Source organism: Heterobasidion irregulare, assembly GCF_000320585.1.
Source record: "Heterobasidion irregulare TC 32-1 unplaced genomic scaffold scaffold_05, whole genome shotgun sequence".
NCBI lineage: Eukaryota > Fungi > Basidiomycota > Agaricomycetes > Russulales > Bondarzewiaceae > Heterobasidion > Heterobasidion irregulare.
This window is the reverse complement of record NW_009258201.1, coordinates 413,888-427,135: the sequence shown is the minus strand read 5'-3', so window position 1 is coordinate 427,135 and position 13,248 is coordinate 413,888. Positions and strand designations below refer to the sequence as shown.

Genomic DNA, 13,248 nt, shown 5'->3' with positions numbered 1-13,248 from the left:
GTCCACTGGGATGCTCGCCGCGAGTGAATTTCTTGAGGCTTACATCATCAATTTGCGCGACATGTCACAGCTTGTCACAGATCGCGTTCAACGCTTCCGATTGTCCGCTATCGTCCGCCACTGTCAAGTCTTGTTTCTTGAATCTGTACGAAATCATTCTAGGGCTGAAACAGACCCTCCACCGTGCCATCAGGCGTCATCTCACGGAAATTGCATCACCGAGGCAGCAGATACCCGCCATTTCCAACAATACGCGTTATCGTGCCTGTGAAACAGTCCGAGATAACATCAAGGGTTTCGCCCATTACAGCAGGTATGTTCCCTCTCTTTTCAGAATGTATTGCCGTCGATCAAACGTATCATTTGATGTGGCAAGATAAGAACGGAGGTTGTACGCAATGCCTAGCCCACAAGAGGATCAAATTAACCGTCTCTGTAGCAAAGCAGAGATTCGAGCGAAAGCCATCTCGCTATACAACACCCTTCGAGCGACGACAGGTCGTGGGACAGGTTACGACTTAGGTCAGGCGGCTCCCGGGCTTCCCAGTATCTGTGCATATCTCGCTTCTCAAAGGTGAGCAGCTCTGTAGACGTCGGTCGATCCATAATTCATACCATAGACAGGCTCATTTCGGATGATGTGTCTGAGGAGATTGCGCGAAATGCATCTTGTCTAAGCAAGAGGGTCTGGTTGAGCGCATTGAAAACTACTAATGCTGCTCTTGACGCACATGAGGCCCATGCTCAGCGTCTGACGATCGCTCAACCCACTGTTGAACAGCCGCTGTATCGGGAACTGGTGGAAAAGTTCAAAATAGGTCGTCCTCAGCGAGTCGCTAATTGGATGTTGGAAGCAGAACGGACCTTGACAGTAGACGCTGAATATCGACGACGATTCAGTGATCTGGACGTGAATGGATGGGACGTCAAGATATCGGTATTCTTCTGGATAAGCCGGGTGTTGAATGTGAGCAATAAACTTTGGGATCATATCTGTTCAGCGTAACTGACCACGCATTGGCAGCTGAGACAAGTGAAGGAAGAGCCTGAGTCTATCATCAAGGAATATGGCGCCGACCCACATATCTTCGCGTCGCTATTGAAACTTGCTGATCGGGCTTGCGCTGAGCTTCGTGAACGCATCAACAAAACTGTGGCAGACTTGCGCGCTCAAGCCGGTGCGGTCTCGTCCGCATCACCTATCAGCCGACAACCTTCCGTCCAGAGATCGCCCACGAAATCCGCGCTACGCGTTACACAAAGCGCGACACCTTCCCAGGGCACCAAACGAAAGGTCGCATTTTCCCGGTCATCAGTATCCAATGAAGCCGAGTCAGCCGATGGCGAGGAGGAGATGTACGTTCCTGAGAGTCCGTCGAAACGACAAAAGATTTCTTCTTCGCCTTACAAGACACCCAAAACCCTGACTTCACAAGAAGTATATACGTACCCGATGCCCCTCCCCCCTCCGGAACTGGTTGCTTCGACTTCAAAAGTTACGCTGGAAGATGTCGATATGGGCGCGCGAGCGCACCTAGCCGAACCCTCCCAACCAATAGCCGGGCCTTCTACACCTCGCCGCACTGCACAGTCGCGCGTGCGAACACATAGTGCCACTCCAACCCATACATATCGCGTCCGTACTCCGCAGTTGCGACCCGAGGCCCACCACTTCCCTTCTTTCGATAACGAGGAAGAGGAATACGACGATGACCTCAACGTCCCTGTCAGAACGCGCTTCCGGCCAGTACTACTCCCCTATGCCCAGTGGGAGAAGCGCGCGCCTCTTGTGGAGAGGGAAGCTGCAGTAGCACAGAAGAAGATGGACGCCTTGATGAAGAGATGGGGGCATCCATTTGAATGGATTCGTAGTGGTGCGGGTCAGTGAAGGCTTTCTGTAAGTTAGATCGTGTAAGTTATGTTCCTAGTTCGCTTTCAGTTTGATTTGAAATTGGATTGCAGTTATGGCGAGAAATAGTTTATATCTGTTCCGCAGGGTTCAAGCTTCGTGCTGCCAATAGAATCTTGCCGATGTCGGCTTTTATAGGCTCAAGATATGGACTTGATTGAACACCTCACTTCCTTGACGACAGTCACCAGATCTGAGACAAGCATGGTAGAATTCCGCACAAAATGATGCTACGAGAAAAGGGCTATGAAGGAAAGACACGACCGACCGACCATCCTTTCGTGTAAGGTTCCGATGTACCCAGTATCGAATCAATCAACCCTGGGATGCACCTCCTAATAGCTGTCGCGAGCGAACCGGCTCTTACCACCTTTGGCGCCCGCTGCCGCATTTGTTTTCGCCCCTGCCGCAGCCCCAACACCTTTGCCAACACCCGCAGCAACCTTGCCGCCAGTCTTCTTGCCGCCGGTAGCAGCAGTGGAAGCCGGCGGGGCGCTCGTGATGGTTGCAGCTGCACCTGCTCCGCCAGCCAAGTCAGCAGTAGCTGTCGCAACTGTGGCGCAGAAGGCATCAGGATCAAGCAATGTTCACAAGAGACTTCTAACTCACTGCCTCCCAGGAGAGAGTTGATGACTGCAGTGTTGGGTTCACCGACACCGGCATTGCCAGCGTTCACAGACTTGATCTGACCGGCCTTGAACGCGGCATCAGCGTCAGCGTTCGCCTTGTCGGTAACCGCCTTGAAGGTCCAGATGTGAGCATATGCTGTAAGTTCACGGGATGCCAGACACCTACCTCAGCCTGACCGTTTGCACCAGCGTCAACTTGAGTGCTCGCCATGATGATGAAGGCCTGCTCAATGGCGTTCTGTACAGCCTTCTTGATATCAACGGCCTGTTGATCCGTGAGGAGAGCACCGGCAGCCTTGGTTGAGTTACCGCCCAATGCACTCTCATCAACGTGACCAGCCAAGGCATCAATCGGAACTGAAATCAAGATAGGTGAGAGATACGCCAAAAGCTGCCACCGGGGATGTACTAACTGTCGATGGCAGTGCCAGTCGCGGTCTGCGGAATAGATGAGCCACCGTATTAATATAAGAATTGAGCGCAACACATACCTTGAGTTCATCAATAAGCTGAGCGGTGAGCTTCTGACGCTTGGCCAAAATTTCAGCGTCCATGGCCTCACGTTTTGCAACGAGGTCGTCTATTGCCTGACGGCGAGCAGAAAGCGAAGGGAAGAAGTGGCGGGACCTGACGACTTCACGAGCAGCCTTCGCACCCTTGGCAGCCTTTCCAGCTGTAGCCGCAACCTTGCCTCCAGCCGCAGCCTTGCCGCCAGTCGCAGCCGCAGTTTTGCCTCCAGCTTTACCGGCGGTCTTGCCTGTCGTGGCGGCAGCGCCGGTGGTCGCGTTAGCAGCAGCACCAGTCGCAGCAGCACCAGTAGCAGCGGCATTAGCTGGTAATATAATTGGTTTACATCGAGTACAGCTCGGGATATCATAAGATGCGACTTACCCTGAGAGACAGCGACGCAACCACCGAAAGGCCCAGCACCGTTAGCGATCGAGCCAGTGTTTGCGCCACCGTTGTTCAGGCGAATAACGCAAGCATTGCCCGTAGAACCGCCTGTGCAAGCCAATGTGTTCGGTAATTGGAGCGTGATCTTGGAGTCCGCGGGCCCATTGCTGCAAACGCGCATGAGAAAAGAACTTCATGAACAAATAGTAATCACATACTGTAGTAGACCGTTGATGCCAGGAGGCTGCGAGGTCACGGTGACCGCCGTCCAAGTCTTTCCAGTTCCGTCAGTGTTGACCTCGGCCACAAAAGGTCCTCCGCCGTCGGCGTTGACCTGGTGGATACCCAAGGTGAGAAGGCCGTTGGTGGGAATGGTCGGCAGCTGGTTGTTGTTGGCTTTGAGGGCGGCTGCCATTGCAGTGGCCATGTTGATAGAGCCACTCTGGAGGGTCGCGCCGCAAGGATCTATGATACATAAGTAAACATGAAAAAAATAGCCTCTTGGCCAACACCGTACGCACCATCCTTCAAGTTCTTGAGCACGGGCGTATCAACCTGGAAAGGTTGCTCAGTGGTACCGTTACGGGGAATGGCCCCAGTCGTGTCTGTGGAAAAAAAATTGTCAATCCTGAACACTGTGACTATAAAAATATATCCCATACCAACTCCGAAACCGGTAGCCGTCAAACCGTTAGCACCTTGAACAGCGTTGATGAAAGCATGGCCATAAGCAGACCCGACGGCCAGAGAGAGGATAGCGACAGTCTTGAACATTTTGACTCAGGTGCGAGCGAGCAATGGGTAGCGAAAATGAGTGAGCGAGGCAGTAGGGCGGACCGGCCGAAGGACGAAAGCAAGTACGAAAGGTGGAAAAAAAGGAGATACTACGAGGAAAAAAGAATGGTGGAGGAAGGTCAGCTACCAACTGCCCAGCTACCAGAACTTGGGGAACGGGGGAATGCTGAGGGTTACCAGTCTGCGGGCACGCCGTCCTTTTGTACCTCTCGGGAGGCAACGGTCAAAAACCCCTCGTCGCCACGCGGTCACCTGGGCTCGATAGTCTAGTTCCTGCGTCGAGAACTTGGCACAGAAACATGGCGGGTTCGAACGGAAAACAACCGCGGTTGACTGAAGCGGCCGAAGGTCCACCTCCGGTAACCGGGCACCGCTGCTCATCTCCATAGTGCCTGATGGACAATTGACTCTAACAGATGTAATTACAGTAGTCCGTTGAAAGAAAACCAAAAGATACCTTTGTGGCTCAGGTAGCTGCATGTAATGCTTTACGAATGGTGCTCTTTCTCTCCTTCTTTTTCTCTCTCTCTCCCTCTCTAGCGCTCTCGAGCTTGCTCTCCTACACACTTCCTACACTTGCGGTCCGTCCGATCTTTGCGCTTGGCGAAGGGTCTACTGTTTTTCCGATCGCATCTGTCTACCGGGACGGTCGATTTCTGCCCGAAGCGCTCGATCTTATGCGCGGTCTTCGTCCCGGCGGATCCGGGCTTGTGGGCTCGTAGGCAGCGACAAATCGCATTATTTAACATGCTGAAGGACCTTGAGGCTCCCTAGTGGCTCCCTGCGGACGATGGAGGTTACTCTGTAATTGGTATTGGCAATTGAGCAGTCTTACTGAGCCAATCAGGGCCACCTTGCCCAACCCTTCGATGCGCTCAATGCGGGCGTTGATGGTAACCTGAGGGTCAGTTCAGGGAGAAAACATATGTGATGGGGCATCAAGAGAGACGGCCGGATTTGAATCCCAACATGGAAAGCTCGTGCAGTCTTGCATGACAAGACGAAGGCCTTGTGGCCAGCAACCGTAGCTTACCTCTACACAATGACGTCTGCTACGAAGGCTCTAGCGGATTTGTCCAGATTTTGCGGCCCTGGCCGTCGCGTAGGTACTGAGGCGATCTAACCGGCGTGTTGCAGCATGTTGCAGTGTGTTGCCCTTCTTCCGCCGAATACATTACTATCAGGCTTCTTCCAATCACAAGCCGTACCGTCTCTTCTACTGCGGCACATGGGGGAAGTCGTAAATGGTCACCAGTGAACTCAACAGAAGATGGCTTGTTCTGTTGCAAGGGAAAACGGTGAAAGCCGAGGACTGCTGCTTGAAAGAGTCAACAAGAGGACTGTCATACATACGCCTCGAGAGGGCATGTCCTAAGTATCGAGTACATACAGCTACAGTACTTATGAATATAGTGGATGAAAAGCCCTGAGTCGTGTACGTCCAAGCTACAAGTAGACTCACTAAGAGCTATGAGTTACAGTAAGTTCTCTTACCGCGGCTCCCGGAAAAGTTCCCCCAAAAGTGGTTGCCTACAACCATCAACCTCACAGAGTCCCAAAATGCTACGATATCGCTTAAGAAGAAGGGGACGGCGGCTTCGCGCAAACACGGCGATGTTCGTCCCAATCCTTCCTTTGATGCTCCGCCGAACAATACTTGGCAATCTTACACTTGCTACATACCTGCCCCCTCACAGGCGCAACCTCTGCCTCCCCGCTCGTCTTAGAAGACTCGCTCCCATCCGCCGCCGCCTCCTCATCGAATGCGATATCACAGTCAATCCAGTTACACATCTCCCGCGCTCTCACCTTGCGGAAAGCGTAGGCGCGCCCCCTTTTTAGGGGTAATACGGCGGCACCTTCGAGCCCCCGCCGCGGAAACCTAACCATCTCGCAGTCTTCAGTGCAGCAGGGATTAGGGCATCCGGATGGGAAGTCGAAGAAGATTTCGGACGAGGGGACAAAGAGAGGGTGCGTGAAAAATATCTGAGAGTAGGACGTTGTCTGATGAGAGAAGAGAATGATGAAGGGCGGGCGTTGCTCGTATAGAATGGCGCGAAAGGCGAGGTCAATTTGGGGGAAGCATGGTGTGCGCCGCTGTCGATTCAGTGTATGTGTTAACTGCATATCTGTGCAAACGTTAACTAACGGATATAGAATGTAGGCAGCAGGAAATCGCTCACGTTGATGATGAATTTCTCGCTCCGCGCTTGGTTTCAAAGTTTGCCCAAAAGTATGCTGACAGACTAGTTTGAAGTACTCAGTCGCGACATCCATTTCCGCTCGTTTCATGTCCGTTACGATGATGTATATGTCGTCGCATCCGTGGTCGTGCATTCCTCGAAGCAGCATGAGCTCCGGCAGCTATTTGCTGGTCAGAACCCCTCACTATTCTACATTGGTCTTTGGGACATACCATCGTGAAAACAACTGGCATCATAGACAGTTTACGATCTTCCATAGACCGATGGTGGTAAACATGTGTGGTCCAAGTGCGATCAAGGGGGATAAGACGGGAGGTATCGACCGTGCGTACAAAGATGTTCTCCGGCACAAAATCTCCTTTGCTCCAGAGGAGGAGCTGAGTGCTGCGAAGAAGGACATTGGCCGCATGCCGGCGCTCGCGTACGCGCTGAAACCAGTCCCAGTACGCGTCGTTGCGGTGCTCAAGCCATTTGTCGATCAGGACATCAGTAGCATCGTGATCGAGTGTCTTACAAACGAGTTCGCTCATGGACAAGGCGGGCGGAAGGGTGGGGGAATACCGACGGGCTTTGAGTTTGCGTGTCGGCATTTCGTAGAGGATGGCGAAGGCAAGAGTGAAAACCGAGACGCGAGGACGCTAGCCCTAAAGTTGTCGATAAGATTAGATCAGATCTCACGTGTTCAGGCTCTGCGCACAGCAGCCAGTCCGACCCGCGTCGCATGCTCTTGCTCTCTTCCCTGCTACCACTGCAGAGACGGAAATGACTTCTTCCTCCAGTTGGAAGGTTGCTTTCTCCTCTAAACCTTGTGGAAGTAGAGCATTGCCAAGTCAATAAGATTGCCAGAGGGTCATGGAATTGTACCATACCAGCAAGACTTACAACTCGAGCCATATCCTTTCCTCTCGTGCAAACGGACAGCTGCTTCTCAAATTCTCTTTTGGCCTCTTGCCGCTCTAGGTGTGTAGAATTTTCTTGAAATGCTTGACATGTGCTGACTGAGTGCCCATCTGCACAATGGCGGAAGTGGTTCGGGGAAACCCTCTGTGTGCGAAGCCGGGACAGGCGGCCAGCTCCATATCAGCAGCCTGGAGATCAACGTGGGACCCCTTCGGTGACGTTGACCATATCATTCATACCCATAGTACAGAACATTTATAGCACCTAACTGGCACCTGTTGCATTTATGGCATAGACGACGTCATAACCCACCTTGTCTGCTTGCAACTCGAGCTACCGCGATAAGAGGTTTTGTCAATGAAGTGTCATGGTCTAGTAAAGATGGCGCTAGGACGTGATTTCTCATTCACTGAACCTTGGAAGCGCCAATTGGCTTCTGATGCCGTTATCGTGCGTACCGCAAGCCTTGCTCATAACCAACTCGCCATTAAAAAATAAAGTTTAGTCGTTTCAATCATTCTTAGGTCAGAGTCGGCTACCTTGCCTGACTTAGAGGAAAGCTGATGAGTGTTAGTCATCCCCGGAAGGCCATAAGATTCCGACTGCCGCTACTACTACTCTGTTCAGTCAACCCACTTTCGCCGGCACGTCTTCTAAATATCTTAGCACTTCAAGGTGGGGCCCATGGTGGGGCCCATGGTTCGTCTTTCGATATTGAGGTATGTAGACCTTCCCCGCCTTCGATCGGGTCAATCGATGTTCCTACGACCTGGCGTCGTGACTTCGTGGTGTCTCGACTTAGTATCTGATGGCACACGACGATAGCAATTGTTGGAAGGATGCATTTGACATTCAGAAAAGTAGGGCTTCGGGATTCTTAGATGCGTGTTCGCCGGCGGTGTCATCTCACTCGTCTCTCATGATTTCAGGCGACCCGATTCCCGATGCGGACTTCGCACGCCCAGGACGAGCCGAGATCCCTCGAAATTCATACAACAGTACTTAAGTCCTTTGCGTATACTTCGGTCTCGCACGGCTCCATTGTCCTCGAGCCATAGCGACGCCTCTTCACGATGCCTGGTCTGGCTGCTCTTCGTTTCTTGTCTGCACTTGCTTTGGTAGTAGCAGAGGCGTACGACGTTCGAGCTTTGGACTGTCAACCTACAGCAAGCGATGCACGAGCATTCGCATTGATCCCGTTTGATTACATCGTCATCGGTATGTTGAGCAAGAACTTGGTGTCCGCTTGCTTACATGTGTCGCAGGCGGAGGGAATGGCGGCTTGGCTTTAGCAGCGAGGTGGGTAGCTTTCTCATTCGATTTATTATCTATCAAGACTCGTAATTATATTAGGCTTTCTGAAGACTCCAACATACAAGTTGGCGTTATTGAGGCAGGAGGCCTCAATCTCAGTGAACCGGTAATCAACATCCCAGGTGAGCACATATGATGTATTCATTAATTTGTATCTGAGCCCAGAACAGTGGATGCCGGGGGTACCATTGGGAATGCTGAGTATGACTGGGGCTTTTCGACTATCCCACAACCAGCAGCGAACGGGAGGTCTATCTCCACACCGAGGTCAGGGGCATCGCTCACGAGACTCTCCGCCACTTTCGGTTGACAGGCACTGAATATATGTAGGGGAAAGATGCTCGGCGGAACAACAGGCATGAATTTCATGATCTGGTGCCCCGCATCACAGCCCGAATATGATGCCTGGGACGCGTTTGAACCTGGATGGAACTGGAACGCCCTCCTCCCTTACATGAAAAAATCGTACACTGTCTTCCCCAACCAAACGGACCCGTTCCCCGGCTATCCTGCGGCAACTAGCGCCGATCTGGCTTTTGAAGGTTCTGGGGGCCCCGTTCAGGTCAGTTTCGGACATCCAGTGGCTCATATCCATCGCTTCGCTAGTTTCTTTTCTCATCGGAGAACGCATTTAGGCTTCTCTGAATGTGTATTACTCAGACCCGATACCCACTTTTGTAGACACTCTGAACCAGTTCGGAATTGTCCCGAATACAGATCCCGTACGTCCCATCTGGCTCTCTGTCCCGCATTTTGAGCATCATGTCATCGTCTGCGGCAGCGCTTACGGTCTTGACACGTTTTAGGACAACGGCACCACCGCAGGGGTCCACAACTCTAAATTGAGCATCGACCGCACCAAAGGGGTACGCTCGTACTCAGCACCGGCGTACTATTGCCCGGCCTCATCCCGAAGGAACCTGCACGTCCTGACCCATGCCCAAGTACGTCACCTCGAACTTCCATAACTCAAATTTCTGCGTTTCTGAACTGTGTGAATTCATTGTAGGCGACTCGGGTGGTGCTCGCCAAGAGCAGCAAGGGCGTGACGGCCACGGGTGTCGAGTTCCTAGCTGGTTCTTCCGGGGCGAAGCTCGTCGCAAAAGCCTTGCGGGAGGTCATACTGTCCGCGGGCACATACCAGACGCCTCAGCTACTCGAGCTGTCGGGTGAGTGCGCATTCGGCCGGTCGCCAGATCCCGGCCCGTCACGGTCCGTGTCCTATTGACGAATTGGTATTTTGATGACTTTAGGGATCGGTAACGCGACGCTTCTGAAATCATTGCATATCACGCCCGTACTGGATCTTCCCCAAGTGGGCGAAAACCTACAGGTGAGTTGCGTGGTGTTGAACAAGTAGTGGTATGCGATGGCGTGTGGCACTGATGTCCTGTTTTTTTGTCGTAGGATCATCTGTACACTCCCGTACAGTTCCAATTGAAGCCCGGGATACAGACATTGGGTGAGGGATGATCTATATTTGTCACGTCTGCGCATGCTCAACATGCGGTCTATTTTTCCTTTTCCTCAGATGAACTTCGCATCAATGCAACGTTCGCCGAAGAAGCGGCAGCGCGATAGTAAGCACTGGTCATCCACTGTCATCCCCGCACTCGCATCTAATCTTAGCAACTGATGCGCCGCATGCGGTACCCGACCGTGCGGGGTTTGTTCTATTTTTGGAATGGATTCAGCGCAGCGAATGGGACGGGCATGCTCGCTGCGAGCGACGCGACGATTATCTTTTCGAACTTCCCGAGATTGAACACGGGCACGTCCGACGGCGCAGCCATGCTGCGCGCATTCGACGCTGCCGTCGCTGCGTCAGGGAGACTGACACCGATGCAGGAGGTGCAGTATCGGATTCAGCGGCAGTGGGTCGCGCAGGGCGAAGTCCCACAGATCGAGTTCCTTATGTTCAACAAAGGGACTATTGAAGTGGCTGTGAATGCGAGCTATATCACACTCTTTGCTGGGATAATGGTCTGTCTTTCTTTTATCACTGCAGTGAACGTGGTTTGATCGTTCGAAGCACCCTTTGAGTCGAGGCTCTGTGGTGCGTGACCTGACACGTCTCTGGTGCGATGAACATTGTTGACAAGGGGGTAAAATCTCGTAGCATATCAATTCCAGCCAGCCCACAGCGCCGCCCGTCAATTCGCCGAATTATTTGTCTAAGAACTATGGTGATAAATCCCTGTTCGCTCTACTCTAATGCGGGTTTTTGACTATTTTGAACCTTCAAGATCTTGTCGCTATGATGCAAGGGGTGAAGTTTGCGCGCAAGCTCGCGAGCACTACGCCTTTCTCCGATCTGTTAGTGCAGGATCGAATCACTCCGGCTGGGACAAGCGACTCGGATCTAACGAGGTGAGTGTTGAACGAAAACATTTATGTCGGGATTGTACTGAGCAGGAATTCACGTTTGGCTTTTAGTTGGACTAAGAACGCGATAGGGGTTCGTTTAATATTGATTGCTTGAAGTTTTGTGTTATTGATTTGACGACCGCCGCCGGAAGAGCGGATGGCATCCTATAGGTGAGTCGGGCCTGGGTTTTTCCATCGCGGTCGTTGATACCTAATCCTCGCTCCAGGTACAGCCTCATTAGCAGCGCGTCACCTAGGAGGTTGGTGCTTCTGACGCCTTATGATCTCAACATTTTTATTCACAGATTGACTCTACGCAGGCGTCGTGGACTCGAATCTCAGAGTATACGGTACGACGAACGTCAGGGTGGTGGACGCGAGTGTGATCCCGCTACAACTCGGGGCGCATATACAATCCACCGTTTATGCTATTGCCGAAAAGGTGCGTACTACGCTCAATAGAAGATGAGGGTATTTAAGGAGGTGTTGCCGTAGGCTGCCGACTTGATCAAGAGTGAGCGAGGTCATGGGCAGATCCCTTGAGTTTGCTATGGGTGCCAAGTTTACGCAGACGAGCGATGGATTACCAGGGCTGATTTATGTATCTTTTGATTTTGAAAAAAAAATAAAAAATCAACGCATCTATATCCCGCGCGGCGTAAGGCCAGTGGCGGTTTGATTTATGCATTTCTGTGTGTATGAATACGAAGTGGATGAGCTCGGTCGGCGTTGCTAGAAGTTTCTGGGATGTTCCAGAAGGACCTCAGGGAGTCTCATGTCGTCATAATAAGGCGAGACGGCCAAGCCACAGGCCAACTGCTCTTCGTCTGCAACCACCACCATCCTCCATGGACAACGATCAACGTGCATCCGCATTTCTCAGCCTCTTCTCTCAGGATACACAAAACTCGCTTCACAACCTCTTATTTGGCGCGCCCAACCCATCTCAGCCTCAGGGCGAGGGCACATCTAATGCGGCTGCCCAGCCAGCGCCTCAGCAGAATGTCGACACGGCAGCACAACGTTCGGCCACCGACCTGAGCTCAGGGAGTGCTGGTCCAGATCCCGCGATTTACAACTCAGAAGCGGCGTCTTCACACGATAACTCTCACCCTCTAGACTACCACGACTCAGATACCGACGTTGACATACCCCCTCTCATCTCTACTGCCACCCAGCCGGCGTCTCATCACACAGACATGGAAACCGACGACGACAGTGACTCTATGCCGGACTTGCAACCGATCTCCAACGTTGGAGAACACTCTTCTGCGCCCTTGCATGATGTTCATGGACAGGGCGACGACGATGATATTATGCCCGATCTGGAGTCTGTCTCTGGCTCCTCAGAGTATTCGGACTCTTCTGAGCGGGATGCTCGTGATGTCGAGATGAACCTCGGTACGCACGATGGGGATCACGATAGCGATTGGACAGACGACGATTCCGATGTATCGATGGACATGCCACCCCTCCAGCCGCTCCCGCCTCCAGACAGGCATGTCACCATTGAAGAGGTGCAGGATCCAGACGACAGACCCTCCGGTGCGCCACCACATTTACATATCTTAATCTTGATCTATGATAGACTTACGCGTGAGCCAGGTGCTGTCACTGGACAAGGGCCTTCGTCGTCGCAGCCTCCTCGTGCTCAATCTTCACACACCCATCCGGACCCACATCACAATCATGCTCATCAACAGCAACATCCGCCACAGGGACGTACTCGCCGTTCGTTCACCTTTAGCAGCGGGCAGGTTCCCCTTCCGCCCTTACGTGCTTTTTTCGAGCCGTTATTTTCAAATGCGACGATGCAGGGCATGGCGAACGGCAATGGCAACGCTCCCAGATTTCAGGGTGCGAATCCGCCGCTTCTGCCTATGGGCTCTACTTTGAATAGCCACGCTAACCCCACGCATGCTATACCATCTGTCCACGTCCGTGTACCCACCATCATCGTGCCATATGTGACGATCACGTTTCAAGTGCCCACCTTTCAAATGCCCACAGGCAGTAACAACACTGCCAACCCCTCTGGAATCCCGGGCAATCAACCGGCAGAAGCTGGCGCCCAGCAGCAGCACGGCCTGCCACCGCCGCCGCCACCCCGCTTCGACTTTTCGTTCTTCGCGGCGACGGGCCCAGGTGCTGCCATGGGCGCGGCGGCCGCGGCGATGGGGACTGGAACTGGCGCCACTACCCCCGGTAGCGGCGGCTTCCCAGGCGATTTTATGAC

At 52.7% G+C, this 13,248-nt stretch overlaps 6 protein-coding genes across 6 annotated transcripts; 4 read left to right on the top strand and 2 right to left on the bottom strand.

Moving 5' to 3' along the window:
* Positions 1 to 147: 147 nt before the first annotated feature.
* On the top strand, positions 148 to 1,969 carry HETIRDRAFT_458845 (uncharacterized protein). The gene is made up of 4 exons (XM_009547759.1): positions 148 to 313; positions 377 to 574; positions 625 to 967; positions 1,025 to 1,969. The coding sequence occupies exons 2-4, from the start codon at positions 399 to 401 to the stop codon at positions 1,886 to 1,888; spliced, it is 1,383 nt and encodes a 460-aa protein (XP_009546054.1). The 5' UTR covers positions 148 to 313; positions 377 to 398; the 3' UTR covers positions 1,889 to 1,969.
* A 130-nt stretch (positions 1,970 to 2,099) lies between these two features.
* On the bottom strand, positions 2,100 to 4,379 carry CAS1 (CRISPR-associated protein 1). The gene is made up of 9 exons (XM_009547758.1): positions 4,095 to 4,379; positions 3,954 to 4,037; positions 3,651 to 3,897; positions 3,430 to 3,599; positions 3,030 to 3,370; positions 2,952 to 2,976; positions 2,705 to 2,895; positions 2,519 to 2,648; positions 2,100 to 2,462 (listed from the first exon to the last, which is right to left on the bottom strand). Exons 1-9 carry the CDS (start codon positions 4,204 to 4,206, stop codon positions 2,245 to 2,247), a joined length of 1,518 nt encoding a protein of 505 aa, XP_009546053.1. The 5' UTR covers positions 4,207 to 4,379; the 3' UTR covers positions 2,100 to 2,244.
* Positions 4,380 to 5,802: 1,423 nt separating this feature from the next.
* Positions 5,803 to 7,021, bottom strand: HETIRDRAFT_317544 (uncharacterized protein; the record flags this gene model as incomplete). The annotated part of the gene is made up of 3 exons (XM_009547757.1): positions 5,803 to 6,356; positions 6,471 to 6,591; positions 6,644 to 7,021. The coding sequence occupies 3 exons, from the start codon at positions 7,019 to 7,021 to the stop codon at positions 5,803 to 5,805; spliced, it is 1,053 nt and encodes a 350-aa protein (XP_009546052.1).
* Positions 7,022 to 7,360: 339 nt separating this feature from the next.
* On the top strand, positions 7,361 to 8,461 carry HETIRDRAFT_434032 (uncharacterized protein). Its single transcript, XM_009547756.1, has 6 exons — positions 7,361 to 7,391; positions 7,459 to 7,781; positions 7,837 to 7,855; positions 7,919 to 8,050; positions 8,134 to 8,191; positions 8,261 to 8,461. Exons 2-4 carry the CDS (start codon positions 7,689 to 7,691, stop codon positions 8,047 to 8,049), a joined length of 243 nt encoding a protein of 80 aa, XP_009546051.1. The 5' UTR covers positions 7,361 to 7,391; positions 7,459 to 7,688; the 3' UTR covers position 8,050; positions 8,134 to 8,191; positions 8,261 to 8,461.
* Positions 7,361 to 11,701, top strand: gor13 (GMC oxidoreductase 13). Its single transcript, XM_009547755.1, has 25 exons — positions 7,361 to 7,391; positions 7,459 to 7,781; positions 7,837 to 7,855; positions 7,919 to 8,050; positions 8,134 to 8,191; positions 8,261 to 8,549; positions 8,597 to 8,630; positions 8,685 to 8,767; positions 8,816 to 8,912; positions 8,976 to 9,207; positions 9,281 to 9,367; positions 9,452 to 9,589; positions 9,655 to 9,814; positions 9,899 to 9,978; positions 10,053 to 10,107; positions 10,177 to 10,225; positions 10,340 to 10,628; positions 10,678 to 10,701; positions 10,765 to 10,831; positions 10,892 to 11,015; positions 11,082 to 11,103; positions 11,165 to 11,183; positions 11,240 to 11,272; positions 11,333 to 11,454; positions 11,508 to 11,701. Exons 6-25 carry the CDS (start codon positions 8,405 to 8,407, stop codon positions 11,553 to 11,555), a joined length of 1,908 nt encoding a protein of 635 aa, XP_009546050.1. The 5' UTR covers positions 7,361 to 7,391; positions 7,459 to 7,781; positions 7,837 to 7,855; positions 7,919 to 8,050; positions 8,134 to 8,191; positions 8,261 to 8,404; the 3' UTR covers positions 11,556 to 11,701.
* A 24-nt stretch (positions 11,702 to 11,725) lies between these two features.
* On the top strand, positions 11,726 to 13,173 carry HETIRDRAFT_474814 (uncharacterized protein; the record flags this gene model as incomplete). The annotated part of the gene is made up of 3 exons (XM_009547754.1): positions 11,726 to 12,557; positions 12,618 to 12,869; positions 12,999 to 13,173. Coding segments are annotated over 3 exons (1,257 nt in total), but the record flags the coding sequence as incomplete, so codon positions are not given.
* Between the last annotated feature and the right edge of the window lie 75 nt (positions 13,174 to 13,248).